At 47.6% G+C, this 27,804-nt stretch overlaps 1 protein-coding gene across 1 annotated transcript in view; it reads right to left on the reverse strand.

The window, feature by feature from the left end:
* LOC119170058 (caudal type homeobox) overlaps nucleotides 1-26,652 on the reverse strand; it is a 46,800-nt gene extending 20,148 nt beyond the window's left edge. Inside the window, exon 1 of the mRNA XM_037421084.2 lies at nucleotides 26,098-26,652. Within this exon, the coding sequence (XP_037276981.2) occupies nucleotides 26,098-26,515 (418 nt within the window). The 5' untranslated portion in view covers nucleotides 26,516-26,652. The remainder of the gene's footprint in view (nucleotides 1-26,097) is intronic.
* Between the last annotated feature and the right edge of the window lie 1,152 nt (nucleotides 26,653-27,804).

Genomic DNA, 27,804 nt, shown 5'->3' on the forward strand with positions numbered 1-27,804 from the left:
AGCAGTACAAAACAGGCGATGGTGATTGATATGCGGGGTTTAACGTCCCAAAACCACCGTATGATTATTAGAGACACCGTAGTGGAGGACTCCGAAAATTTCGACCACCTGGGGTTCTTTAACGTGCACCCAAATCTGAGCACACGGGCTTACAACACTTCCGCCTCCATCGGAAATGCAGCCGCCGCAGTCGGAATTCGATCCCGCGACCTGCGGGTCAGCAGCCGAGTACCTTAGCCACTAGACCACCGTGGCGGGGCGACTACTAAACAGGCGTGTTGTACCAATTGAGACGTGTACTGCCAATGACAGACCACATTCTATAGCAGGATTGGTGTCTTTCACGATGAGACTCCAGGTAAGGGAATATAAGTTGATCAGGTGCGAATATCCGGTTTGTTATCCTATGAAAGGGAGAGGAAAATCGTTAGCAGAGAACACGGTCAACCAATTAAGTTACGCCGGTGCGTCCAGCGAACCGCCTTCGGCGTTTAGTGGCTCTTTTGACGCGCTTTCACTACTACCACGGTCGCAAGTGCACTGCACGCAATGTAGTTCAATGTGCAATCCAACCTGTTGGTTGTTTAAAAGCGTGAGAACAACGTCGGCTCTTATATTTATTGCAACAATAATCTTATGAACACTCGAGGTGCATGCATTCACCGTCACCCTCATATTCCCTATAAAGTCCGAATCGATAACACCGTCACGTGCGTCGTGTGTTATATGTACGCGTGAAAGTCTGAAAAGGGTGCAGACGGACGCCACTGAAGCATAGATGAAATGCGCAGGGACGTCGGGCGAAGGATCATGAAAGGCTGCAGAGGGGATGACTTCGTCGCTAGGGCAGCAACTTAAAGTGGAGCGCGCTTTCTCTCTCTCTCTCTCTCAGCTTACTTCACGTTGAAGCACGAAAGTCGCATCGCTATAGTTCAATGAGACCTTACTCTCTTTATTGAAGTGGATCCTAAAGAAGTTTGCGTCTAGCGTTACTTTGTATGACGTTCAACTTGGTTGCTATCACATTCATTATTTCGCTCATGCGGCGAAACTGACGTGTATTTTACAGTGAGCGAATGGATGCCATATACGGGGAGAATTGATTGTAATCTTCCTCCGTTTTGCTTTTTCTCGCCGTGGCACATGTGGTCAAAATAAGTGCTCCGCCACACCACATCTCTCGCTCTCTCTCTTTCTCTCTCTCTGCGTAAGCCTTAACGTCGGCAGCTGCGCGTTCCAAGAGGACGCGTGTGTCGGGGCGCCTGAGTGGGCGCGGCCGTTGAGGCGGCGGCGACGACAAAGGAGATGATCCCGCGGATTAGCCGACGCGGCGCGAGGAGGGAGAAAGGGAAGGGTGCCCGATAAGCGCGCAACGCTATCGGCCGGAAGAGGGCTGTCGCCGCCACGGCGCGCAAACAGTGGACCAACCCGTTGGCCGCGGGCTCGAATGCGCGCTCGTTTCCGCGAACCGGAAGTGTATACAGTCTGCTGGGCCAGTGACGAGGCAAACTTCTTTTAACACTTTCGCGTGCAGGAGATACTTTTGGAAAAGAACCGAGCGGTAATAAATGGAAGACGGGAATAAGAGAATGTTTGAATGTGTAAGAAAACACCGTCGTTGAGCAAATATATATATAGTGAACTGGTACCTGCCTGTAAGTATCAGCGTGAGGAACTCGGTGCGTTGATTTAGGCATCCCCCTGCCACAACACCACTAAGAAGGACCTTAACAACTCCAACACATTCCCATTTTGCTTCAGAAAACAACAGAGGTATAGGAAGGTCTGGCCGTAGTCTGCACACTCCCCCTTTTATCCCCCCCCCCCCCCCCCCCCCCAGTGCGAATAGGTGACTGCTGGGATTGGCGTAAAGTTGTGAGGATCGTGCAGGGAGGGAGAGGAGGATGAAAGACTTAGAAACTTTTAGAAGCCCTTTCTTTTTGTTTTGCTATTGTTCAATGTGAGCATCAGCATCTTCCGATGGCGAAGTTGAATATAAAGGTGAATAAACCTAACAGTGTGTGAATGTCAAACAGCAAAGGTGTACGATCTGCTACCCTACAAAGCAAAAACGGGCTCAGTTATTGAAGAGAAAGAAAAGAAACAGAAGGCATTAGACGTGTGTGAAAAAAGAGATTGATTGATATGCGAGATTTAACGTCCCAAAACCACCATATGATTATGAGAGACGCCGTAGGGCTCCGAAAATTTCGACCACCTGGGGTTCTTTAACGTGCACCCATATCTGAGCACACGGGCCTACAACATTTCCGCCTCTATCGGAAATGCAGCAGCCGCAGCAGGGATTCGATCCCGCGACCTGCGGGTCAGCAGCCGAGTACCTTAGCCACTAGACCCCCGCGGCGGTGCATCATCATCATCAACATCATCATCATAATTATCATCATCACAGTCACGCACTACTGCTGAGGCCCCGCCGATCCAACATCGACGTGCGGCAGACTCGCAGGCTTCCACTTTACGCTTCGGCCTGCGACGCCTGAAAGGCCTCGAAGTGGCACATTTCAAATTAATGTGCAGGTCGGTCGACCCTTGCGGGGTTGCACGTGTGGTGATGTGTGGGCCTGACCGACGCACTCATGGAGCTGACACGGACATTTGATTAACACAAACAAGCATTTAAATAAAACAATGGCAATGGCAAGAGATTACAAAAAATAAGAGGAAAGAAACTGATACGCGATGGGAAAAAAAAGCGGTTATAAAACAAACTGTGCTCTAAAAGAACACTACAACAGGTACAGACAAAACACAAATACGCGGAATATTACTAAAATAACAACATGATGAAACTAAAGAAGATAAGAAGAAAAAATTACGAGAAGCTCAGGCTCGCGCTTCTGAGCTTCGACGTGCGACGCAGCGCACAGAACTACAAATATTTAAAAAAAGGCTGGTTATAATAAATTAACAGTTTTTAAAATAGTCCCAATAAAAAGTTCCATACGGGCCAGGCCAGCTCTTGGTACATGTAGGGGAGTTGACGTGGTGCCGCTGAAGATCTCGCCGGCTTAATAGACGACGAGGGTGCCCGGAATTACAGCCGTCTCAATACGTTGCGCTGGTCACTCCATGCTCGCCGCCTACGCGAGACTCGCGACACCGACGACCGCACTTCTTGCTGGCTGCACGTCAACTGCCCATTCCGATGCAGTCAAAACTTTTTCGGGGCGTACGCGTGCTCTCTTCCCCTCTCGAGGTCATTTCCTTTTCCTCCACACATGTTTCTCCTTTCGGTACAGGTGTAGGGAAGACGCGCCGGCGCCGGCGCTGCGTCGCCCGTCGCCGGGTGTCATCCTCCCAACACAAAAGCGCCCTTCCTTGGACGATGGGGCGTGCGGGCGAAACGAGGATTCTAGGCGTTTGTGACAATTATTATTATTATTATTATTATTATTATTATTACATTCACAAGGACACATACAAAATAGGGAGGGAGCAAACTGACAACTGCCATATGGAGGGGCACAACCCTTTCTTTCCCTGCCCCTGCCCTTCTCTTTCGGGAGGAGGGAAGAGAAAAGGAAGATAGGAGGAGAGAAAGAGGAATAAATGGTGGAATTAAAGAAAATATGACGAATATGACGTCCAATCATAAGTAAGGACACTCAAAACGTGCCAAACAGGTGGCTAAGTTCGTTTGGGTCATCGTCGCGCCGAGAAGCACAACATCTAGGAAGTGCACAATCATCTAACAGCGCGCACTGAAATCCTATGTATTTATATTCAACACTCATTTTTTAATACATTCAGTGGCGTTGCCAGACAATTTTTTTTTTCGAAAGGAAAGGGGGCAGTTTTTTTTTTTAAGATTAACCTCCCTTTTGTATGTTCGTACGTGTATATATGTACATGCAAAGCTGAACAATTTTGAAATTGATTTCAACCCCCCTCCCTTCCAACTACGCTAGTTATTGAACTGATGTCACTGATGCTATCCTCGTTAGAAAGATTGTCGCGTGGTCGCGACGATGACGTAGGCAGAGACGGCGTGTCCAAAATGTAACTGTTTTTTTTGGCCAGCAAGCGGAAAGTCAAATTACAGCAATACACACTGTCACATGAAAGCGACGAACGGAGCGTCGGCCGTCGATCGACTGATCCGCAGCAAGACACGTTGACATTTATACGTGTGGTGTCGAACAATCATTATCACTAGTGGTCGCGCTTGATCTAGAATGAACTCAGCTGTTCGCGTTAGCGCGCTCAAGCTTGAGGGATAATCTCAAGATAATCTGGAATATTCCCAGACATTTTCGCGCGATTTGGGCTAAGGCACTATCTACGCCTGCGATAGACCGGCAACGCGAAACACAGAAAGAAATGAACGTGTGCGGCAATATATACCTGGAGTGCGGCATTCATCCGGGCCACACTTTGCTCCTTACATTCTGATCGATTATGGTGGACGCTGCTGCAGCGTCATTGCATCTGACTGAGCGCTAGCTTCTTCGTTGCATCGATGCCGCCATTGCTACGAGACACGAAAGTATGCCAGATAGTGGAACACTTCCGTATACCACGGTACCTTATGATAGGGTGTAAATAATAAGTTGCGTAGCGAACTTCCGCGCTCAAATAGTGAGCAATACGGACGCAAGATACGTAGATAAGGACGATCGGGTGTCAAAAAAAAAAAAAGGGGGGGGGGGAGAGGTTGAGGCCACCGGAACGTTGACCCGAACAAGGCCGATAGGGTCGGCTTTCGTGACAGGCGGCGCATTTTGTCGCCTGCAGTGTCGAACGATGTTGCTTCCGTTTACATTGCCGCCTTATTTGGACGTCCATGCAGTGCGGCGCAGCAGCAACTCAAAAGAGACGCGGCTCCCTCAAAAGAACCAGAGTGCGCGCTGAAAGAAGGGGGGGGGGGGGAGACGGTGCGGGAGGGGGGGGGACGTGTTTGCCGACGCGCGAGGATTTATGATCGGCCCGATTAGAGGGCAGCGCGGCAGGGCCGATGGGCCACGCCCCCGCGGCGGCCATATTTTATGCGCGCCGCAGCTGACGTCAGGCGTGGCGTGGCCGAGCAACCGCAACGGTGCCGACGGTCGCTCGTGACGCCAATCGTACATGACGGTGATGAAATAGCTCACGTGTCTGCGATGCGCCAATTGCCTTTCATTGCCGCGTGGCAATGCCAACTGTCTTGCGTAAGTTTGTTACGTGGTGTTATAGTTCAGAACTGCCTCCCCCCCTCCTCCCACTGTCAAACACGGTGGATAAGCGAACTATTCTGCCCCGCTGTCTCTGTCATAATAAAAAAAGCAAAAAAAAAGCTCACATGGTCTTTTATGCATTTGCCTAGGACGGCCGGAAGGCAAAAGCTAGTTTTTCTTTTATGCCAGCTGTATGGCTTCACCCTCTCCCCTACAATCTCTTGCCAAGGTTTTCTGAACCTCACGTGGCTAAGCAGTGCCTCTGAGATCGGCCATCCTTTGAGCAAGCGACTGTGGTGACGTCATCGAGTGACGTCTTTTTAGTTGACGTCATAGTGACTTCACAAGTTTTGGCGACTTGGAGGATTAGGGTGACGTCACAACTCACCAACACGTGGTGATCATCTTTTGCACCACTCATCGTTAAAAGGAATGACTGGCAGTGCAGGATGCGGTGTTTGAGGCATCGATGAAAATCTCGAACACCTGCTGTGTCACTGTCCTCGATTTGCCTCGGACAGCCAAGTGCTTGCCAATAAATGCAGTGCGGCCACTGGATGATCGGCCACTTTCTGTGCAGCGGCATGCTGTGGACAGCACTGTGGACAGCAGATGTGGACAGCACTGTCCACATCTCTTGACAACCCACAATGCAGTGAAAGCTCTCTTGTGTTTTTTTTTTTTTTTTTTTGAGGACGGCAGGTTTGTGTGAACGCCTCTGACTTGCGGTGGAGTTCTACACGCTGCAGGGAATTTACTGTCTGTCTCTCCCTTTTTCTTTTCCTTCTCTTCCCTCTTTCTCATCTTGTCCCGTTTCCTAATCCCCCAGTGCATACGATAGCCAACCGGATGTCTTGGTGGTGGTGGTAGTGGTTAGAAGTTGAGAAAAGGCACCTAATTTCTGCAATCCGGTCGGGAGCATGGCGCAGTGCTGGTTAAACCTCCTGCCTTCTTTCTTTGTCTCCTTCCCTCCTTTTTTCCTTCCTTCCTTCCTTCCTTCCTTCCTTCCACGTTAACGCTGCCGACGCCGACGGTCCGATTTCACGTTAGATGAGGAACGTAAGGCTTTCGCCTCAATACCTGCCACAGATTTCCGCACATGTTGCGCTCCGACACAGGCTGGAGTTTTATTATGGGCGACGAGGCAAGATACACGTTAAGTTCGATGTTCTTGTGTAAATATGCGTTACAGTCCGTTGCCAAGCAGTCACGGCTGGGTTAGACTTGTGTGGTACGTGTGCTTATAGGCAACTAAAGGTTGATTGATTGATATGTGGGGTTTAACGTCCCGAAACCACCATATGATTATGAGAGACGCCGTAATGGAGGGCTCCGGAAATTTCGACCACCTGGGGTTCTTTAACATGCACCCAAATCTGAGCACACGGGCCTACAACATTTCCGTCTCCATCGGAAATGCAGCCACGGCAGCCGGGATTTGATCCCGCGACCTGCGGGTAGGCAACTAAAGGCATCCGCCTCAGAGAAACAGGAACTAAGGTGCCCTGCTACTGACCCGAAGGTTGTGGGTTCGATCCCCGCCGTGGCGGTCACATTCGATGGAGGCTGAATGGTTGAGGACCGTGTGCAGTGCGATTTCAGCGCACGTTGAAGAGCACCAGATGGTCAAAATTTCTGCAGTCTTCCACGGCGTATTAAACACCCATGTATCAATAGGCAGTTGAAGGCAGTATTATTTGAGCAAACAGCTACGCTTTTTATCCATTTCAATCATTTGGCAGGTCAGTTCACAGCACGGGCGATGTGTTTGGGGTCGCCCTGTCCTCGCTCAAAAGTATCCGCTCAGTAATTCGATGATTCATTGATGCGATACCCACTTTGGAGGTATCTCGTTCCTCTCACAAGATACATTTGTGTTTTCTCTAAGCGCACTGCAGCCTGCACAGCGTGTCAAAGGCGATAGCCATCGCGTATGCATGGTGGCATCTATATAATGAACACAAAGAACGGAACGTCGCGAAAAAATAAAGCGAAAAACTGGATATGGTGGCAAAAGCGCGCGCATACATGTCCAATGCGAAGAATTGGCCAACTTTGCTGAAAGACGTTATCTAGCTATTTCTCATCATCGCTGGCGAAGTTCTATACATATGTATACCTACGTCGTAATGGAGTTATCTACCAGGAAGTTTCGATCGGGCGCACGAACGCTTCGTAATGTGCACGTAATATCAAACGCCCGACACTGACCTGGTCACGGACGACATGTAGAATGATGGTCCAAGAAAAGAAAAAAAGAATTTATCGACTTTCGTTAATCTTATCTTCTGCAGCGCTGTTAGAGCTGCCGTGAATGGGGCTTCATTAAGGCCGCTGTGACGTCACTTGTATCCCTCCCGTAGATAAGCATATATGGGAGGGCACCGCACATGACGCGAATCGAATCCTAAATGTGAGGATCATTCCATATACCTCTATACGTATGTACACACCACGCATCTTGGCCATTTGGTGTCAAGTGCGGATGCTTTTTTTTTAAATGTCTTTCCTGTTTGCAAGTTGCTATTAATTGATGTTTTCTTTGTCTAATCAGTACAGATGTCCCCTTGTAGCCTAGCGCTTTAGAACATTCCTCTGGCCCCGCCGCGGTGATCTAGTGGCTAAGGTACTCGGCTGCTGACCCGCAGGTCGCGGGTTCAAATCCCGGCTGCGGCGGCTGCATTTCCGATGGAGGCGGAAATGTTGTAGGCCCGTGTACTCAGATTTGGGTGCACGTTAAAGAACCCCAGGAGGTCGAAATTTCCGGAGCCCTCCACTACGGCGTCTCTCATAATAATCAGTGGTTTTGGGACGTTAAACCCCACATATCAATCAATCAACCTTCCTTTGTATATTATGTTGTGGAACATGTTTGTTTTAGTGGTACACTAAAAATGACGGGGGCAACAGTTAGTCCAACAAACGGGTATGTGCTACAGAAATGTGTTATCAGAAAAATATCATCATCTTAATTATAAAAAAGTTACCCGTACAAAAAAAAAGACCCTCTATACACTCGACTTTCTTTAAAAAACGATGAATGCAAGAGATAATTTTAGTCCAACAAACGGCTGTGAAGCGATAACAGCATGCAGCTACAGAGGTTGGTTGGTGTTTGTTGCATCTTGATCGAGTGAACGCGCTTAACCGTATACAGGGGCAGACTGGACACACCACAAACACAGAGCTCAAACACACTGCGCTCTGTGCTTGTGGTGTGTCCAGTCGGCCCCTGTATACGATTAAAAGCGCGTTTATCCAAAGATGCTGCGAAGCGACGGCTGTGAGCCGAAGACCCCGAGTATACTTAAAACGAGAGAATATCAGGAAACCAGAAGGGCAACGGCGGCTTCGGGAAGACCCCGAAGCGATGGACGCCAACGATGATGTGCCCTTGTCGTGTATGTGACTGTACGTGATTTGACTCGAACCTCTCTACTCTTTGAATAGATGTAGATATAGCCCGACAACACCTATAGGTAAAGCTTATAGCAACGACCTATAGACACAACCTGATATAGTATAGAAACGACCTGCATCACCTAGCTAAGGCCTACAGAAACACTTCAGAACACTCAGCGACAAGCACAAGCCGCTTGTGCTTGTCGTTGAGTGTTTCTTTACTTTGTGCCTGTGTTATTTGCGGCCAAAACAAGTCATTAAGCAAGTATTAACTAAGCCAACAATCAGCATTGTTACACTTAGCTAAGGCCTATAGAAACAACACATAAGCAGCCAGATTAGTCCCCAAAACCGTATACACTTTCGCTATTAAGGCTTGTGCGGCAAAGTGCTAGCTTCACCAGTATTTTTTGTTGAAGTTTTTATTTAATGGCTGGTGTGCTGGAGTGAACGTCCGTAATAACCTAAATTCTCGCGCTGTTCGATCTTATGAACGAGTTTATTTTGATTTCCTTTAATTCCAACACAAGCCGTGGCGGTCGATCGGTTATGGTTACCGGCTGCTTACCGGAGGTCGCGGGGTCGAAACCCGGCCGAGGCGGCCGCACTTCACTGCAGGCAATATATTGAAGACCCTTGTGTCTAGATTTAGGTGCACGTTCTTAGAGAGCCCCAAGTGATCGAAATTTATGTTGTGGAACATGTTTGAATAAATAAAAAAAAATCTTGAATATTGAAGCTCATCAATTCAGGCTCAACAGGGGCAGCACCTTCGCGAGCAACAGAAATCGCATGTTTTCCTAGACGAGCAGTAGCAATTTCTTTTCAGAGAGAATTTAAGCACCCTTTGTGTGTGTTCGTGTGTGTGTCTGCATGTGTGCGTGTATAGAGGTGGCTTGCACTGACGTCACAGAGACCACCACTTTGTACCACATGCATGGGACGCGAACTTTGTGATGGAGTGTAATCAGTACATCGCATGTTGGTTCTTTCGCTATTCATGCATAACAGACGCCCAAAAACGTTCTGACGACGTCGTTATATCACACTGAAGCATCATATTCTTCGCCCGCCTTGACGTCACCTAAGCCGCCATGTTGAAGCCATATTGTTCTTCGCCATGACGTCACTTTTCAAGCTATCAATGCACACACAAACCTGAAAAATATCGGCGTGGGGTGGGGTGTAAGACTTCCCTTGCTATGCGCCCTTGCCGACGAAGTTTGCAGTGAAGTCAAAATTGATACCTTAACTTCCGACATATGAATGTACACTGCAATTCCGGAAGGTGAAACCGCAGGAGTAGACCAAGACGTCCCCGCAATATATAGCGCTGTAAACATTATAGTGTCGCATAGCTCCTCTAGTAAAAAAAGTGCTACGAAAGAGCGGTTTACGGCATATAACGCACACCACTTTACGTCACGTGCACTACAAAAGGGGGACGCAAAAAAAAAAAAACTATCTGCACTGCGCCATGATCTCCGTAGGGGGCCATAAATAACACTACTCGCACTTTCTCTGAATAGCTGAGATATGTGAGACAATGTGCGATTGCGCGATAAACTCCGCTCTACGCGCGGCGCGCGCATCATCACTCGATCTCAATTTCCTCTCTTGCTCCTGTCTCTGTCTCCTCTCTCGTGAATAGGACAAGACGTGATGCAGCCTTTCTGCATTTCCTTTGCTTCCCCCCTCTCTCTCTTTCTTTCTCGTTGTCGCTATCGACGCTTAATGAATTCAGATATCTACGCTTAGTGAAACCGTAACACTATAGCGAACACACACTGCAGGTCAATAAACGACACGGGACAAGCGTCGCTCTGCGCGGTCAGTGTGTGTTCTCACACACACGGACCGTCCAACTAGACGCGTTAATGCTATCTACGCCTTCACGTTTTTCTCATTGTTTTATTTATATCCGTTAGAGCAGTTGCACTGCACTGCCAAAGAAGGGAACCTTTTTTGTTTTAAGTAAAGGGCAAAAGGGGAGACGTTAATGAAAGACGTCTCAGCTGGGGTCCCCGCGGCGAGGCCTTCACTGCATCGCGCTGCAACAATCAGCGTTCAAAATATCTGTATCTGCTAGCGCACGAAGCGGCGGAAGAACGAACCGCGTCGAGATACAAAGCGGTCAAGTGGCGTCTTTGATGTTCGCCGATCCGCTATCGGGTTTCTGCGACACGCAGGTCGAGAGGGAGCCACGGGTGTGTGTATACCATTGACGCCGTGCAGACTGCAGTGGCAGCCGGACCCTTGCCGCCATATGGAGTCGGAACGCAGCGCCGCTCGGATCATGCGTTATCTGGACTCGAACGAGTCACGCAACTATCCGCAAGAATCGTAATTCGGCTCGACTAGAAAACCCGGCGCGGGGCGAAACAGGCGTCGATTTCCAATAAATTTGTGCAACACTTCCCTCACACGTATGGAGTTTCATGCTCTTTTGAGACTGTACACCACGCTGATTGATGCCCCACCGCGGTGGTCTAGTGGCTAAGGTACTCGGCTGCTGACCCGCAGGGCGCGGGTTCAAATCCCGGCTGCGGCGGCTGCATTTCCGATGGAGACGGAAATGTTGTAGGCCCGTGTGCTCAGATTTGGGTGCACGTTAAAGAACCCCAGGTGGTATAAATTTCCAGAGCCCTCCACTACGGCGTCTCTCATAATCATATAGTGGTTTTGGGACGTTAAACCCCACATATCAATCAATCAATCAATCAATCAATCAATCAATCACGCTGATTGAGGCAACCTAGCAACGGTGATCAAGAAGTCCTCGTAATATCTTTGTAATCAGTGCAAAGGACAACTTCTCATTAATATTACGACGCGTGGCTTGAGCACATGCAGTGTAGAGATGATGAAGGAAGAAAAAGAAGGGAGGGAGCATGGCGTCATGCCGCCAGCCTCTGCAAGCCAACCCGTTTTGAAGCCAGCACTGTCGGCCCAACCCGTGACATTTTTGCATCAAGATCACGTAAGGAACGAGACTTGCCGAGACTTCAGAGTGTGGCGCCCGGTAGTGTTTATCCGAAACGCGCTGGTTCGCCGCAGACCGGCCGACTCACGCAGGAGGTTCAAAAACGGACCGCCGCCGAGAGTATAAACTAACCTATACCGCACGCTCTGCCGTTTGGTCACGTTTTGGGCCGAGACGGTATACGTATCACTCGTGTGACGTAACGCTCTCTCCTTTCTTTTTCTTCCTCCATGGTAGAGATAGATAGATAGATAGATAGATAGATAGATAGATAGATAGATAGATAGATAGATAGATAGATAGATAGATAGATAGATAGATAGATAGATAGATAGATAGATAGATAGATAGATAGCTGCGCCATGTAAGCAATTACCAATATGATGAAACGCAGGGGTTTTAAAACAAGACTAATGTATTAAAAATGAATCTACACGACAAAGGTTACACGAGGACCGACCGCGGTGGTCCTCGTGTAACTCGGCTGCTGACCTGCAGGTCGCGGGATCGAATCCCGGCTGCGGTGGCTGCATTTCCGTTGGAGGCGGTAATGTTGTAGGCCCGTGTGCTCAGATTCGGGTGCACATTAAAGAACCGCATGCAGGGGGTGAAATTTCCGGAGCCCTCCACTACGGCGTCTCTCATAAATCATTCGGTGGTTTTGGGACGTTAAACCCCACATAATCAATCAACAAATCAATCAATCAAAGGCTACGCGAGGTAGTCTAAAAGTTCGTTTGTTCACGGAGATCGTTCTCGTGTGTCGCCGTATACATTTTTTCGTTGCTCGGGGCTTAGGTTCTTTGTCACGGAAGGAACTCTTGCTCTTGTCGCCCACACGACTCTCTATTTATGTGTTTCCTTTCGTTCACTTTCTTTAGCGACCGAGAGCGGCGTACGCGACAACATACGGCTGCACGTCGTCAACGAGACGACTGCGCGAAACGAGCAAGTTCTTACAAGTTATGCGCAACGTTTAAGGCCTAATTTGGCTTCGTTATTGCATAAATCGTTATATCTTGGTTCTTTAGGAGCAGCTATACTCTTCTTACAATGTCTAAAATGGCTGCTTTTAAAATGAAGATACCGGTGAACGGCAGTTGGTTTCTTTCGTACTTTTTCGCCATAATATAGTGACGCTGTGACATCCAGTAAACTGATGGATTCCTTTGCGTACAATTTTAAGGATTGAATGGATAGATGAACCTTGTTGAAGTCAATAAAAGTCAAGAGTTCCGCTTCGCCATCATGCCAAATGAGGAAAATAACGTCTGTAAAACGTTTATAAATAATAGATAGAGCTGTAGTTTACACGTTGAGAGTCAGACCAAGATTATATATATATATATATATATATATATATATATATATATATATATATATATATATATATATATATATATATATATATATATATATATATATATATATATATATATATATATATATATATATATATATATATATATATATATATATATATATATATATATATATATATGCGCGTGATGGGTGAAAGAAGACACATGACGATACGTATCGATTAGTACAAGGCTGATACGGATGTCAGACATGAAGAGGGAGTTCCCACGATACCGCGCAACAATGGCAGAGCTGATACATGTGTAGTGCGAGGAGATAACTGATTACAAAACAACTTACATGAACGCAGCCGGCGAAAGGAAGCGTGCATAAAGAAGGTAGTCTGTATAGGGGCTTGAAACTAATTGATTGATTTGTGGGGTTTAACGTCCCAAAACCACGATATGAATGTGAGAGACGCCGTAGTGGAGGGCTCCGGAAATTTTGACCACCTGGGGTTCTTTAACGTGCACCCATGGCTTGAAACTAAGTATACCCAGTACGGAAGCTTTAGGGATGTTTAAACTGTAGGCGTAATGTGTCAGACCCTATATCGAAAAAAAAAAAACGAACTATATGCGCTGTTGCCTAGCAACCGCGCACCTCGCTTTGCTGGTGTGACGTCATGTCAGGCTGCGTGTGCGCTGTGTCGGGACAGCTGCTGCCATAGGTCATTGTATAAGAATATACGTACTCTCGAGGAAGAGGTGGCGTTACGCTAAGCGAGACTACGACAAGACGACCCTGAATACACAGAACCTCTAAGAGTGATGTTCAATCACGGTATGGCCAAGCGCCATGACGTTATATAACCTTGACGCAGTGAAGTTTGGCCACGATATTCTATAGAAAATCATGAGATCGGCCGCGTTCGCTGTGCTTTGCCCTTACGCGACATAGTAAAAACTGCGCATTTTTTTTACAACTGCAAGAAGACGGATATATAATATTCAACGTGGAATGCGTTCAACGACGCTAAGCATGTTGTTGAGATGGTCCCCTTTGAGCCATGCAGGCGAATTGATTGATTGATTAATTGATTTACTGGAAGAGCAGATGGCCAGTATCAACGGTCAGGATCAACTCTTATTTCCGTTTACGCTTTCTTGGTCAACGACTATAGGTGGTCCCATTCGTCCTGCATCTCCCTACCCGGCTTGGATATCATCCGTTTAACTATGAATGCGACGTAACTGATAAAAACGTAAGTTGAACTTTTTTTTCTTATCGAGTAACAATTATTCTGCAGATGTTCTCGATATTTTCTAAACTTAGTCCACTCTAACTGAAGAAATGTAATGAATTCCAAGCGAGCCCGTGCTCAGTTTATTTGGCCTTAGTGTCCAGAAGCAGTGTTTGCAGAGCGGAAAAGTTGAAATAACGGCGGGTTCAAGTTTGAACAGGGAAACTGGTTAAGATATAGCCGCAACTTGTGTGGCCGATCGGGTATGCGTCACTGTGCGACCTGTCACACACACACAAAAAAAAAACCCTATCACCATCACAAACATTGCGGGTCAAAGAAATGAGGTAAATCCCACTGCTCACCACTGGTCCACTAAAAATGACGGGGGGCAACAGTTAGTCCAACAAACGAGTATGTGCTACAGAAATGTGTGCGGCCCATCAGAAAAATATCATCATCTTAATTACAAAAAAGGGTATCCGTACCAAAAAAAAAAAAGTCCCGCTATAACTTCCTTTAAAAAAACGATGAATGCAACAGATAATTTTAGTCCAACAAACGGCTGCGAAGCGATAACAGCATGCAGCTACAGAGGCTGGTTGGTGTTTGTTGCCTTTTGAGTGAATGCGCTTAACCGTTGATTGATTGATTGATTTGTAGGATTTAACGTCCCAAAACCACGCTATGATTATGAGAGACGCCGTAGTGGAGGGCTCCGGAAATTTTGACCACCTGGGGTTCTTTAACGTGCACCCAAATCTGAGCACGGGATGACATTTCCGAACGCGCTTAACCGTATACAGGGGCCGACTGGACACACCACAAACACAGAACTCAAACACACTGCGCTCTGTGCTTGTGGTGCGTGTCCAGTCGGCCCCTGTATACGGTTAAAAGCGCTTTTATCCAAAGAGGCTGCGTTCTGTGCTTGTGGTGTGTCCAGTCGGCCCCTGTAAACGGTTAAAAGCGCTTTTATCCAAAGAGGCTGCGTTCTGTGCTTGTGGTGTGTCCAGTCGGCCCCTGTAAACGGTTAAAAGCGCTTTTATCCAAAGAGGCTGCGTTCTGTGCTTGTGGTGTGTCCAGTCGGCCCCTGTAAACGGTTAAAAGCGCTTTTATCCAAAGAGGCTGCGTTCTGTGCTTGTGGTGTGTCCAGTCGGCCCCTGTAAACGGTTAAAAGCGCTTTTATCCAAAGAGGCTGCGTTCTGTGCTTGTGGTGTGTCCAGTCGGCCCCTGTAAACGGTTAAAAGCGCTTTTATCCAAAGAGGCTGCGTTCTGTGCTTGTGGTGTGTCCAGTCGGCCCCTGTAAACGGTTAAAAGCGCTTTTATCCAAAGAGGCTGCGTTCTGTGCTTGTGGTGTGTCCAGTCGGCCCCTGTAAACGGTTAAAAGCGCTTTTATCCAAAGAGGCTGCGTTCTGTGCTTGTGGTGCGTGTCCAGTCGGCCCCTGTATACGGTTAAAAGCGCTTTTATCCAAAGAGGCTGCGTTCTGTGCTTGTGGTGTGTCCAGTCGGCCCCTGTAAACGGTTAAAAGCGCTTTTATCCAAAGAGGCTGCGTTCTGTGCTTGTGGTGTGTCCAGTCGGCCCCTGTATACGGTTAAAAGCGCTTTTATCCAAAGAGGCTGCGTTCTGTGCTTGTGGTGTGTCCAGTCGGCCCCTGTAAACGGTTAAAAGCGCTTTTATCCAAAGAGGCTGCGTTCTGTGCTTGTGGTGTGTCCAGTCGGCCCCTGTAAACGGTTAAAAGCGCTTTTATCCAAAGAGGCTGCGTTCTGTGCTTGTGGTGTGTCCAGTCGGCCCCTGTAAACGGTTAAAAGCGCTTTTATCCAAAGAGGCTGCGTTCTGTGCTTGTGGTGTGTCCAGTCGGCCCCTGTAAACGGTTAAAAGCGCGTTTATCCAAAGAGGCTGCGAAGCGACGGCTGTGAGCCGAAGACCCCGAGTATACTTAAAACGAGAGAATATCGGGGAACCAGAAGGGCATCGGCTTCGAGAAGAGCCCGAAGCGATGGACGCCCACGATGATGTGCCCTTGTCGTGTGTGTGACTGTACGTGATTTGACTCGAACCTCTCTACTCTTTGAATAGATGTAAAAATAGCCCGGCAACACCTAGGTATAAAGCTTATAGCAACGACCTATAGACGCAGTATAGAAACGACCTGCATCACCTAGCTAAGGCCTATAGAAACACTTATAAGTGACATGCTTTGGCCGCAAATAACACACACACACAAAGTAAAGGAACACTCAGCGACCAGCACAAGCCGCTTGTCCTTGTCGTTGAGTGTTCCTTTACTTTGTGTGTGTGTGTGTGTTATTTGCGGCTTGTGCTTGTCGCTGTGTTCCTTTACTTTGTGTGTGTGTTATTTGCGGCCAAAGCAAGCCGCTTGTGCTTGTCGCTGAGTGTTTCTTTACTTTGTGTCTGTGTTATTTGCGGCCAAAGCATGTCATTAAGCAAGTACCAACTAAGCCAACAATCAGTATTGTTACACTTAGCTAAGGCCTATATACAACACAGAAGTAGCCAGATTAGTCCCCAAAACCGTATACAGTTTCGCTGTTAAGGCTTGTGCGGCATAGTGCTAGTTTCACCAGTATTTTTTATTGAAGTTTTTATTTAATGGCTGGTGTGCTGGAGTGAACGTCCGTAATAACCTAAATTCTCGCGCTGTTCGATCTTATAAACGAGTTTACATTGATTTTCTTTAATTCCAACACAAGCCGTGGCGGTCGATCGGTTGTGGATACCGGCATGCTTACCGGAGGTGGCGGGGTCGAAACCCGGCCGAGGCGGCCGCACTTCACTGCAGGCAATATATTGAAGACCCCTGTGTCTAGATTTCGGTGCACGTTCTTAGAGAGTCCCAAGTGATCGAAATTTCAGGAGCCCTGTACTACGGCCTCTTTAATAATCGTTGCGACGTAAAGCCGTAAGAATTGCTCTTTTAAGTAGATAAAATTTTAAAGTGGTCTCGCGGGGAAAAAAGGGCAATTTCGCATTCCGCCCCGTTCAAACTATATAGGTCTTCATTGTCTGAATTCGACTTCGGTATACACACATAGAAAGAAATACCATAGTGACACTGTTGTCAGTGAAACGACTTTCAGCGCCACACATGGGCGCTTTCTGTTCAGTAGCAGATGCAGACGGCGCCTATAGAGAGAAAACGGCGGCACGGTTGTCTTCAAAGCTGGTCTCTTACAGGGGCCACCCTGTGAACCTTTCATGGTCCTTTCAGAGATTTTTTTTTACCCGCGGTCTTTCTTCGGCCTTATTCATCTGTTTTGTTCGATTATTTTTTTTTAACATTGCTATAGATAATCGGCGCCTTCGTGGGCGGCGTGTGAACAAAACACAAGAACACCGGTCTCGCTATCACGGAGCGGACCCCAAGGCAGTGTCCTTTGTAGCCGCCGCCCATGCTGCGGAACTTGACGCTGTGCTGCGCTGTCAATGCTGCGGTGCTCAAGTATGTTGGCAATCAGAAGGCGTCAGTTACGACGGTGTGTGTGTGTGTGTGTGTGTGTGTGTGTGTGTGTGTGTGTGTGTGTGTGTGTGTGTGTGTGTGTGTGTGCGTGTGTGTGTGGGTGTGTGTGTGTGTGTGTGTATGCCTGTGTGTGTGTGTGCGTGTGTGTGTGTGTGCGTGTGTGTGTGTGCGTGTGTGTATGCGTGTGTGTGTGTGTGTGCGCGTGTGTATGCGTGTGTGTGCGTGTGTGTGTGTGCGCGCGTGTGTGTATGCGTGTGTGTGTGTGCGTTCGTGTGTATGTGTGTGTGTGCGCGTGCGTGTGTATGTGTGTGTGCGCGTTTGTGTGTGCGTGCGCGCTCGTGTGTGTGCGTGTGCGCGCGTGTGCGTGCGTGTGTGTTTACCAACTGAATTTCCTTCTATAGGCACGAGTGCTGGAATTGAACACACGTACAGACAAGTTGAATATTTTGGACACAACAGAATTGCCTCTCTCACTCACAACGAGGCACGTTTATTTTGGTCGGACATAGCTTGAGAAACTGCTACAAGATTGATTGATATGGGGTTGAACGTCCCAAAACCACCACATGATTATGCGAGACACCGTATAGTGGAGGGCTCCAGAAAAACTGCTACAAGAGGATAAGGCTTTCTGAGAGCTAGTACCACACGGGACACTACTAGACTTTATTAACAGCACACTGTTAATGTGGTCATTGCTCATATACGCATCACTTCTTCCTGTCCCCATTATCTTCATGACTCTTTTTCCCCCATTTATTTCATAACTTGTGCAGAGTATAACAGGTCAGACCGCAGTTCAGGCTGATATTTCGGCCTTCTTTTAATAAATTATCTCTCCCTCTCTTCCAGGTTAGTTTTTGTTCTTAATGCGCATGTTGTCCGACTTGACTCCCTTCCTCAACACCCCCATTCCAGGCTGAATATTTCTCTTTTCCATGGGAACTTTTATTTCGGCAGCAAGCGCGATGAAAAAATAATGAACGAAGAAGAAACAGAAGGCTTGGATGTGCTATTAACCTGAAAAACAAATTTTCTGGTGTCTGTTCTTGCGCCTGTGTCGTTGAAATACGTCGAGTGCTATCGAGAGTTGGGGATTCACATCACTACCAAAGAAACGACTGCTTTCTTACAAATTCCGACGACGATGCGCCCCATGGGGAAAATGTGGGCAAGCGAAGCTTTGTGTCTGCGTGCTTGACGTCCTACTTTCCTTTCGTTTTTTTCTTCTTTTAAATGCGAAGCATTTCTTAGCGAACTTCGGCGACATTGAGCTTATCTATCTATCTATCTATCTATCTATCTATCTATCTATCTATCTATCTATCTATCTATCTATCTATCTATCTATCTATCTATCTATCTATCTATCTATCTATCTATCTATCTATCTATCTATCTATCTATCTAACTAGCCGCTTACGTTTGCGCGCTCTCGTGGTTGCCCCCTTGACTTGGCGTGAAATAAAATTAGCATAGGAGAGTAAGATGGTTTGACTAATATGACGCACTGGTAAAGACATGAATAATGTCACAATCCCGTCACGTACGTCGTCAAACACTTTCTGCCAGACAATGGCACATACCCACGGGCGGGTATGTGCCGCTGGTATGCGGGTATGTGCGACAGATGATTGACACTTAGTGTCTGCGCAGGAACGACGGGAACACACATGGGCAATTTTAACACCGTCAAGAAATACCCGACATTGGTGGCATTGACCCGACGAATGCAAAGAATAAATGTCAGGCTTCCAGCTGGAATCGAACTCAAGCATTGTGCGTGGCAATGAATTGATTGATTTGTGGGGTTTAACGTCCCAAAACCACCAATGCGTGGCAATGAAGCATTTTACCACAGAGCTACGCCAGATCTCGGAACTACTTTTCAAATAGTCGCTAATCTTCGTGAAACGTCAATAGCTTTTGCAGTATTGCCTACCCAATTTTACAACATTACATATGCACTCCTTTGACACAGCCGTCACGTCGGGATAATGTCAATCGTGGTTATAGTTGTCATGCGCTGAGGTCGATTTATGTAGTGGTGTTCAGGGCCAGCATGCTCGCGAGCATCACCGCTTCATATATCAGCTTCTGGTGTTGCTGATACACATGTTCCGGTTGGCATCGTTGCGCAAGTGCGAACAACTGGTTATATAAACATCTGCAACTATTCAACATATGTCTGTGCGTGCAACATTTTTACAAATATTCAACATCATTTCATGACGTTTCGCTCAATAAGAGATATACAACAAGGTCACCTTCCCTACGCATGCTTCCCATAACGTCGATTCCGAGGTACGTGGGATCTGCCGAATTTTTTAAGTATCTTATCACGCAATGCTCTCTCTTAAATGTTTTCTTCCTGCATGCTTCGAGTTGTACCGCCATCCACGCGCTTAGCAGTGCAACGCTTCAGTCGCTAGACGCCCACAATGACTGACGGTCATGCGCTAGCTCATACCGAAGCAACAACGAAGCGTGGCAACGTGGCTTGGCAAGTCACTTCGACAAAATGTCAGATTGCCACAACAGAAACGGCTTACCGCTGACAAGCTCACGCTCGACAGAACATAAATTATCCGACAACTGCGCATACAGGCATAGTCGTGTGCACGGAGGTGGCAAGAGGGGGAGGGGTGGAAACGCAAAGCCAGCCCCATACATTGACATTACAGGGTATACGAGGCGAGAGGGGGATGCGCAGTCAGCCCCATGCATTGACATGATTGGGAAGGGGGCGCTGCGACGGACCATTGCCCCCTCCCCCCGAAGGTGAACCCTGCGGGCTTTTATGTATACACGTAATACGCATGTGGCCGGCGCACTTTCGAGAGCGTTTTCAGCTTGCGGGGGCCGTTTCCTTTTTTCTTGTGTGTGCATTCACGCCTACATCGGCAACGATGGTTCGAAGGTTTATACTATATATCTTCGTTTGAAAACGACAGACAGCTTTCTTTGTTGGAATCATTACAGAACGCAGCGCTCTTTCTTACTGGGTATACACCAGAACACAGTGAGCTCAGTGCGTGCCGCCATATTGAAAAGCGCGTCGCGCCATCTGTTGCAACCGCGGCGAAGCGAAACCCATGCACTGCCACGTGAGCAGAAGCCCCGCAAATCAAACGCGAAACTGCACAACCCAAGTGCGGACGTAAAGATGTTTCGTGCTCTTCCTCACCTGGAATTTTGAGCCGATGTCACGTGAAACGTCGGAGAGACCTTCCTCGGCAGTCCGGAATGTCTACAGCACGTGCATTGCAGACTACGAAAGCAACTTCATCAGGTGCGTACCATTGCGATTGAAAAAAAAAAAAAAACCGCGAACAGCGGGAAGCGTTGTTTTCGACCAAGTCGCACTGCGGCGTGCCTTGGCTGTGGCAAGGCAGAATTTGTGCCGTAAGGTGAACGTAGCACTAGTATCTCGCTCCAACTTGCGCTCATCCACTGCATGTGTTTATCATTTGCCACTCATGCCGGACACTCGGAACACACACGTGCTGTAAAAATGCCAACCAGAACAAGATTTTAAAATGCTACGGTGACGCCGAACGAAAGCACAGATTCGCCTATAGTGAGTCAAGGCATGCCGCAGTTCGACTGAATCGAAAGCTATGCTTTTCGCGTCGTTCACGTTTCTTTGCAACGCTTTAGTACGCCGTTACAGTTGTATAACTGCGCGGTGCTTGTATCCACGCGTGAGTCGTATATCTTATTACTGGCATGAAGCCTGCGAAAGAGTACGGCAATGATTCGGTGCCACATACTATACAGTCATACTGCACGCTAATCGATGCTGTAAATCGGAACAGCTGGCGTCACGCTTGAGCAAACGCAATAATAATATTTGCTCGTACACTTTTACTGGACTCATAGTTTTTTCTGCCGATGTTTGTATCATATCCACCGGCAGCAGAGCTCGGCGTTTTTTCTTGCAAATGGAAACCTGTGCAATCGGAAAACAACGCACCAGCACGATTGCCGCATCGCGTTGGGATCTTCACAGACAGTGTGTTGAGTAACATCTTATTGTTTCGCTGGTTGTTTATGCATACGAAAACGGCGCAGTGGTACTCAGATGACTTCTTATAAGCTGGCGGCAGCGTAAACAGGCGCTTTTCTCACATCTTGGTCCCAGAGCCTCTGCTTGTCATGCTATAGCGAGGCACACTGTGGCAGTTCGAAACGAAGTCTGGCGTCTCTGGGAGCGAGGGTATATACCGCCGAAGGCGCCATATAGGTGCGAGATAGGCGTGCTCTCGTCTGATAGGTAGCGCCACCTCGCGTCATGGCCCCATTTGTGTGAGACATATATATGTAACAGGACCTCTGCACGATGGTATAAGGGTTACGACCCTCAGCTGCCGGTTCCGAAAGTCCTGGACTCAATGCCGCCTACGGCGCTCGTATATTTCGGTGGAGGTGATTATGGTATGTACAGGCCCTTGTACTCCGCAATGTCAGGGCACACGACGTCAGTGCAGGCGGGGCAGTTTCACGCAAATTCCGCAAGGCTAGATCCACCAGCAACCTATATAATATAATATACAACATCCTAATCTTATAATCACCGTCTTCAGCGTCCCAATGCAATGTGTAAGCCAAACTTAATCGTTGAAATTTTGATTCGTGGTTTTACTGTAATGAGTCATGTTAGAACACTGCAATGTATGATGCTGGCTCAATATGCTTATATTTCAGACCTTCACCGCTAAAAAGGGACAGCGTTACGACTTGGTACAAACATCCTTTTTTTTTCGATAGGATCAATTAACACCTAGTGCATGTAAATATATATTTTGCTAGGCGTGCTGAAGAATGTGCGGTTCTTCTTTTACACTTTTTTGGAAGACTGCTGTTGGCCACTGACAGCATTATCTTGACCGAGGACTTCGGAAACCGAATGAGCGTTCTAATACTATCGGTGGTTTTACGTTCCAAAACCACGATATGATTGCGCAGAGACGCCGCGGTGGAGGGCTCAGCAAATTTTGACCGTCTGCGGTGTTCTTTAACGCGCGCCGACAACGCACGGTTCACGGACCTCTATCCGTTTCGCCTCGATCAAAATACGACCGGTATCGAACACGCAACCTTTGTGTCTATAGTAGCCGAGCACCGTAGCACTGTTCCACCGGGGCGGCCACTCGAACGGGCGTCCTCGACATCGAGGATGCTCACGTTATTCTACAATTGTTTCTTTTTTAAAAGCGTGACGTTCTTTACACGTGGACAGCCTTCTATACATCGACGATAAGCGAAGAGCGGAGATATCGCGCATATTTGCTAGAGGAAATGAGCGCCCACGCATGCATATAGATTGTCATGGACCTTTACAAAGTTTTCCTATAGCTATACATGTAAAAGCTGGTTCAGTTCACGAGTCTGCCCCGGGGTGCTGCATACAGCGGTATTCTTTAAACATGTGTCAAGCAGTTCTGTGATTGCATCAATCACGGCGAAGAGTGCACCCGCTTAAATGCTGCTCTCACAAAACTTTGCGCAATCGTCTCGTTCGTCAATGTCAGTTTTTTTTTTCCCTCGCTTACATGCTGATATCACTGGGCTAGAACATTTTGTATTGGTTACTAACAAGGGGAACTACGCAGTGATTTAATATAAGTCACACTTTGACTTAACCCTCTTCAGTGCAATATTGAAGCCGCATGCAGTAAGGGCTAGAATACGGTATACTTTTCAAATCTTTATCGGCATTTTGTCACTCGCTTATACGCTCATTTCCCGCAGGATTTAATAATTTGGTGTATGCTCTTATGAAGCCTGCTGTATGTGAATGCATTCACTGTGAAAGAAGTGGTTTTTATCTTTGAATAACCGTCAGAAATGCTGCATTTCAATTTATTTTTTAATTGCCAAAGTAATAAACGTTGATAAACTATGATTTTCATGAAAACCGTGGCCTTAAAATTCGTAAAAAAAAACGCACCTTGCACTAATGGCTCAAAAGCGATCATTTTGTATGTTTTTTTTTGCATGACGCACTAAGTTACACAGCATTACCTTTACATTCCATTCCACCCTTACCCTTACAACGTCATAAAATTATTTTCAGAAATATATTGTTTAAATAACTACAGCCCGTGTTCATGTATATACGTATTAGCATAATTTTTGCCCTCGAATTTCTCTTCCTTTTTCAACAGTATTTCTGAGGAAATATCAGAGTTTTATTCACATCTAGGCAGGATGTATAGAAACCGAAACTTCAGTTTGTAGCACTATACTTTTAAGCTCGACCTGAATCGTACTTCCGTAAATGAAACGTTAACAGATGAATTGCAAACAAAAGACACAATATGCCAATTCCCTCCTGCTTTTAGCGCTCATATTTCCTAAACACCTGCAGGATGAACCGTATAGAGCTCTAAAAGACCTTGCTCATTTTAACTCCTGATATTTTAGTCGATACTTTAAAGCAGCGCTTGACCTTTATTGCCTTGGGGGTTACTGTGCAGGACTCGGATATCTAGTTACTTTTTTTCTTTGCCGGAATTGAGCTGATGCGTTTAGAAGAGGGAAAATAATACTTTTCTCTGCTAAGCCAAGACAGGCGCGCCACCCGTCGGCGACACTGTGAGATCGCCAAATTGTGAACGCTGAAGCGTCCGAAGCCGCTGACGCCAGATTCGAGGTGACAGTGGATGCTGACAAGCGCACATTTCAGCCTGCAAAACACTGCCTTTTCTTTAGGGATGCGTTTTGGTATTTGTTAGCTATCACGTTATGACACAAACGTGTGCTCGTTTGCGGTGGTTTATAGTGTGACTTATTTCGCAAGTCCTGTGTCCAAGCCTAACCGACGCTGCCTGAAGATATATCCTGTGTCCGAGAAGGTATACCGTTACCTCAGCGCAATCAACGTAACACCCTATTCACACCAAACAAGATGGTGAGTGTAAAATAAAGTGGTACTTTGTTTTTTGTAATTCACTGATGTTCGTCATTGACTCGAGTGATGTGATTCAGTTGCATGTTTTCATCGAGTGCAAGACATTATTGACGACAATATGCGACGCTCAGTGAATGTATTTGCGGAACGCTAGCATACGCATCGCTCTATTTTTTTCTGTGTATTTTTTATTTTTCTTTGACTACTCTGGAGTACTTTTTTTTTGTCTTTTTGCAAAAGTGTCTTCGAAACATCTTGTTAAGTAAAACAAACAAAAAAAAACAAGCTCCCAGTTCGGGTATTTTGATATCTGTATTCCGGAATAATTTTGTGGGTATATCTCCCCAGCCCTGGTGTATATATATAAGGTTCTCGTTGCAATACTCCATGGCGCTGTTTATTAGCTTCGTTTCTCAAAACAAATGTCGCCTGTTTCTATCTGCAACTGCTCCTACATTTTTGGTTATTGAATTCCTGCGCGAGTGACGCTGACTTTGAACACCTCCACATAAAAACTCCCAATAGGTGCGGTAATTGCACAGGTTGATGTTATTCATTACCCATCGAGTCTGCGCGTTTACGAACGGCAATGTTGGGCATATGTATCTTGAAGAAATTAAAAAAAAATGCGATGACGTACGCTTCGCTGGCGTATATAGGCTGCAGTGAGCGAAAAAGGGTGAGGAGGGTTGAACTTCCTTACAATTTCAAATTTTTGCATGTGTACATGTATACACGCACACAAATGCACGCGCGAACGTGCATACAAAAAAAAACTGGACGCCCCCCCCCCCCCCCCTCCAGAAAAATTTCTGCCAACGCCAGCTGACTGTATAATCAGATCAGAAACAGTGCAAAAAATGTACCAACACATTAAAGCCACACCATGCAGGTGTGACATTTTTTACAATGTGGTAGAATGTCGAACCGAACAAAACACGCAAAAGCGAAATTCCGCTCCTGCCATATAGATCGTTGAGCTCCAAACGGGAAGGCAACTTCGGTGTGTACCGTGCATTACAGCAAGACCGACGGAGCGGCACGCGTCTCTATATAGCACTCGTCCCGTCGTATCTGGTGATATACGACGGCCATTAAAAGAAGAGCGGCTTCCATGGTAGCCGCTGTTTTTAAACGATTCGGCTGCGAATGGCTTTCTTCCTCCCCCATCATTCGCACCGTTTACAGCTTCGTCCCCCGATAATCTGCGCCGGGGAGGAGGCCGCCGCACTTCAACCATTGCGGGCGCTGCGGGTATACCGTCATGGTGTGGAGAGGTCCCTTCGGAACAATCGTGAAACAGCGTGAGTGACAGCTTTAGCATTTGGGAGTTACGTGGACAGTGCATGACGTATTTGGCTTGTTAACGACCGGACATATGCTCTCGCAGCAGAGCGTCAAGACCTATACAGATGAGTGTCGTGGGCATGAAATGCGTGTCTCAAGAGGACACAAGCGACGTCCGTCAAAGGGCCCACCAAACGTTTATAGGTGTCCAATTCACTGGTGTGTCACGTCGCTCTACACCGTGCGACGGAACGCAAGTCCTCGACTACGTCTCGTTCGCGTCGCGGGCAAGAGAAGGTGCTCACCGGGGTTCGGCTGCACCTGGTACGACGGCTTCATCATCCACTCGTAGGGCGACCTCGCCGGCGCGGGCCTGGACACCGGCTGCACGAGTCCCGGCGAAGGCGTGCCGCCACTAAGGTCCGACGGGGCCAGGCCGGAGTCTGGGCTCGTGGTTGGTGGTTCGGGAACGACCGCGTAGCCTCCGTACAGACTCTGCGGTTGTTGCTGCTGCTGCTGCTGCTGCTGAAGCGCGGCCCAGTCGTCGTACCGGTAACCGCCACCCCCGGTCCAGTCGACGGCGTCTACCAGGCCTCCGTGCATAGTGGTTCCGAAGCCGGCGTACTGCGGGGGCGGCGAGCAGCTGGTCGGGTAACAGGTTGCCGCCGCGTATTGGAACGCCGCCGCCGCCGCGGGGCCAACTTCTTGCCGCGCCGGAAACATGGTACTAGTGAGCGGAGAGCGGTCGCGGTCCCGGACGTCCGAGAGGGCCTCCAGGACTCCGCCTACCAACGGGACCGCCCCGGCACGTGGGCCGGCCCCGTGCGTACCGCCCGCGGCACAGACGGCGCTGCTTGCGCCCCTGATTTACGGGACGGCCGAAAGGCGAGAGAGGTCCGCTTCGCAGCTCGCTGCGGCGGGTCTGCGAGCATGGCGCTGCGCCGCTGGGCACTGTATCGAAGAGCACAGACACACACCAACGCCCGCGTTTATTGTTTTACCCTATGCAGTGATCCTTTCCGGTGACACCCCCTTCCTGCGCGGTAGTCGTTTGACCCGCGCCATTTTCGCACGTACGACTTATAGGCAGGGCTCCCTTAAATGAGACGGCTGTTCGCCTTTAGTATGTACACTGTCATTCTTCTCACGTGGAGGGTCAACCAGGTGTGCGTGCTTAGTTATGCTAGTCTTTTCACCCTGACGACAGCGTGACAAACGAGCCGAGGCGGGGGGCCCTTTTGTGACAAACGAGACGAGGGGCCCTTTTGTGACAAACGAGACGAGGTGAGCCCCGACGTTTGGCGATTTTTCGCTGTAATCGACGGATTCTTAATCGGAAATATTCGAGTGCCTGTGTGTCGCATCGTGTGATCGCACAACGGCACACGCCAGCGTGCAACATCTGTCTGCTGATCGCATTTTCAGCCCTATTCATCACAGTGTTCTCCACAGGTTGCCTATATTTAACGCTAATCATTCAACTTCAGACTCATCGCTCTATCTACATCATCAGGCTTCTATTTCCTTCCTTTGCAGTCTTTCTGTTATAAGCTCCACGTGACATGACATACTTCACTCCTGTCTTTTCAACTATAGAATATCGCTTATACTTGTCTGATCTCCGATTCAGACGGTCGCCTTTTATGTCGTTTAATATGCCGGACATTCCCCATCTCTCTCTATCCAGCCACTGCGCGATATAGACTTATTTATTTATTTATTCAATTATTTATTTATTTATTTATTTATTTGTTTCACATACGCCCCGAATATGCAATTTCGTACAGTGGCGTGAAACGATTACTTACCCATTTCTTATTCGCAAGGACATCGGCAAACTCATTTTCAGGGGGACCTGAGTTCGCAGTTTATACATATTGATAGAGTTCATCGTTGGCACTTGCCTCACACGCGCGCTTGAATCTTACGCGAGCATTTTTGAACTACGAAATCTGAACGTGTGGCGCCATACATGGTTCTCGTCCAACATTTTGCGCTTAACTTCCACAGTG

This window comes from Rhipicephalus microplus, chromosome 2 (assembly GCF_043290135.1).
Source record: "Rhipicephalus microplus isolate Deutch F79 chromosome 2, USDA_Rmic, whole genome shotgun sequence".
NCBI lineage: Eukaryota > Metazoa > Arthropoda > Arachnida > Ixodida > Ixodidae > Rhipicephalus > Rhipicephalus microplus.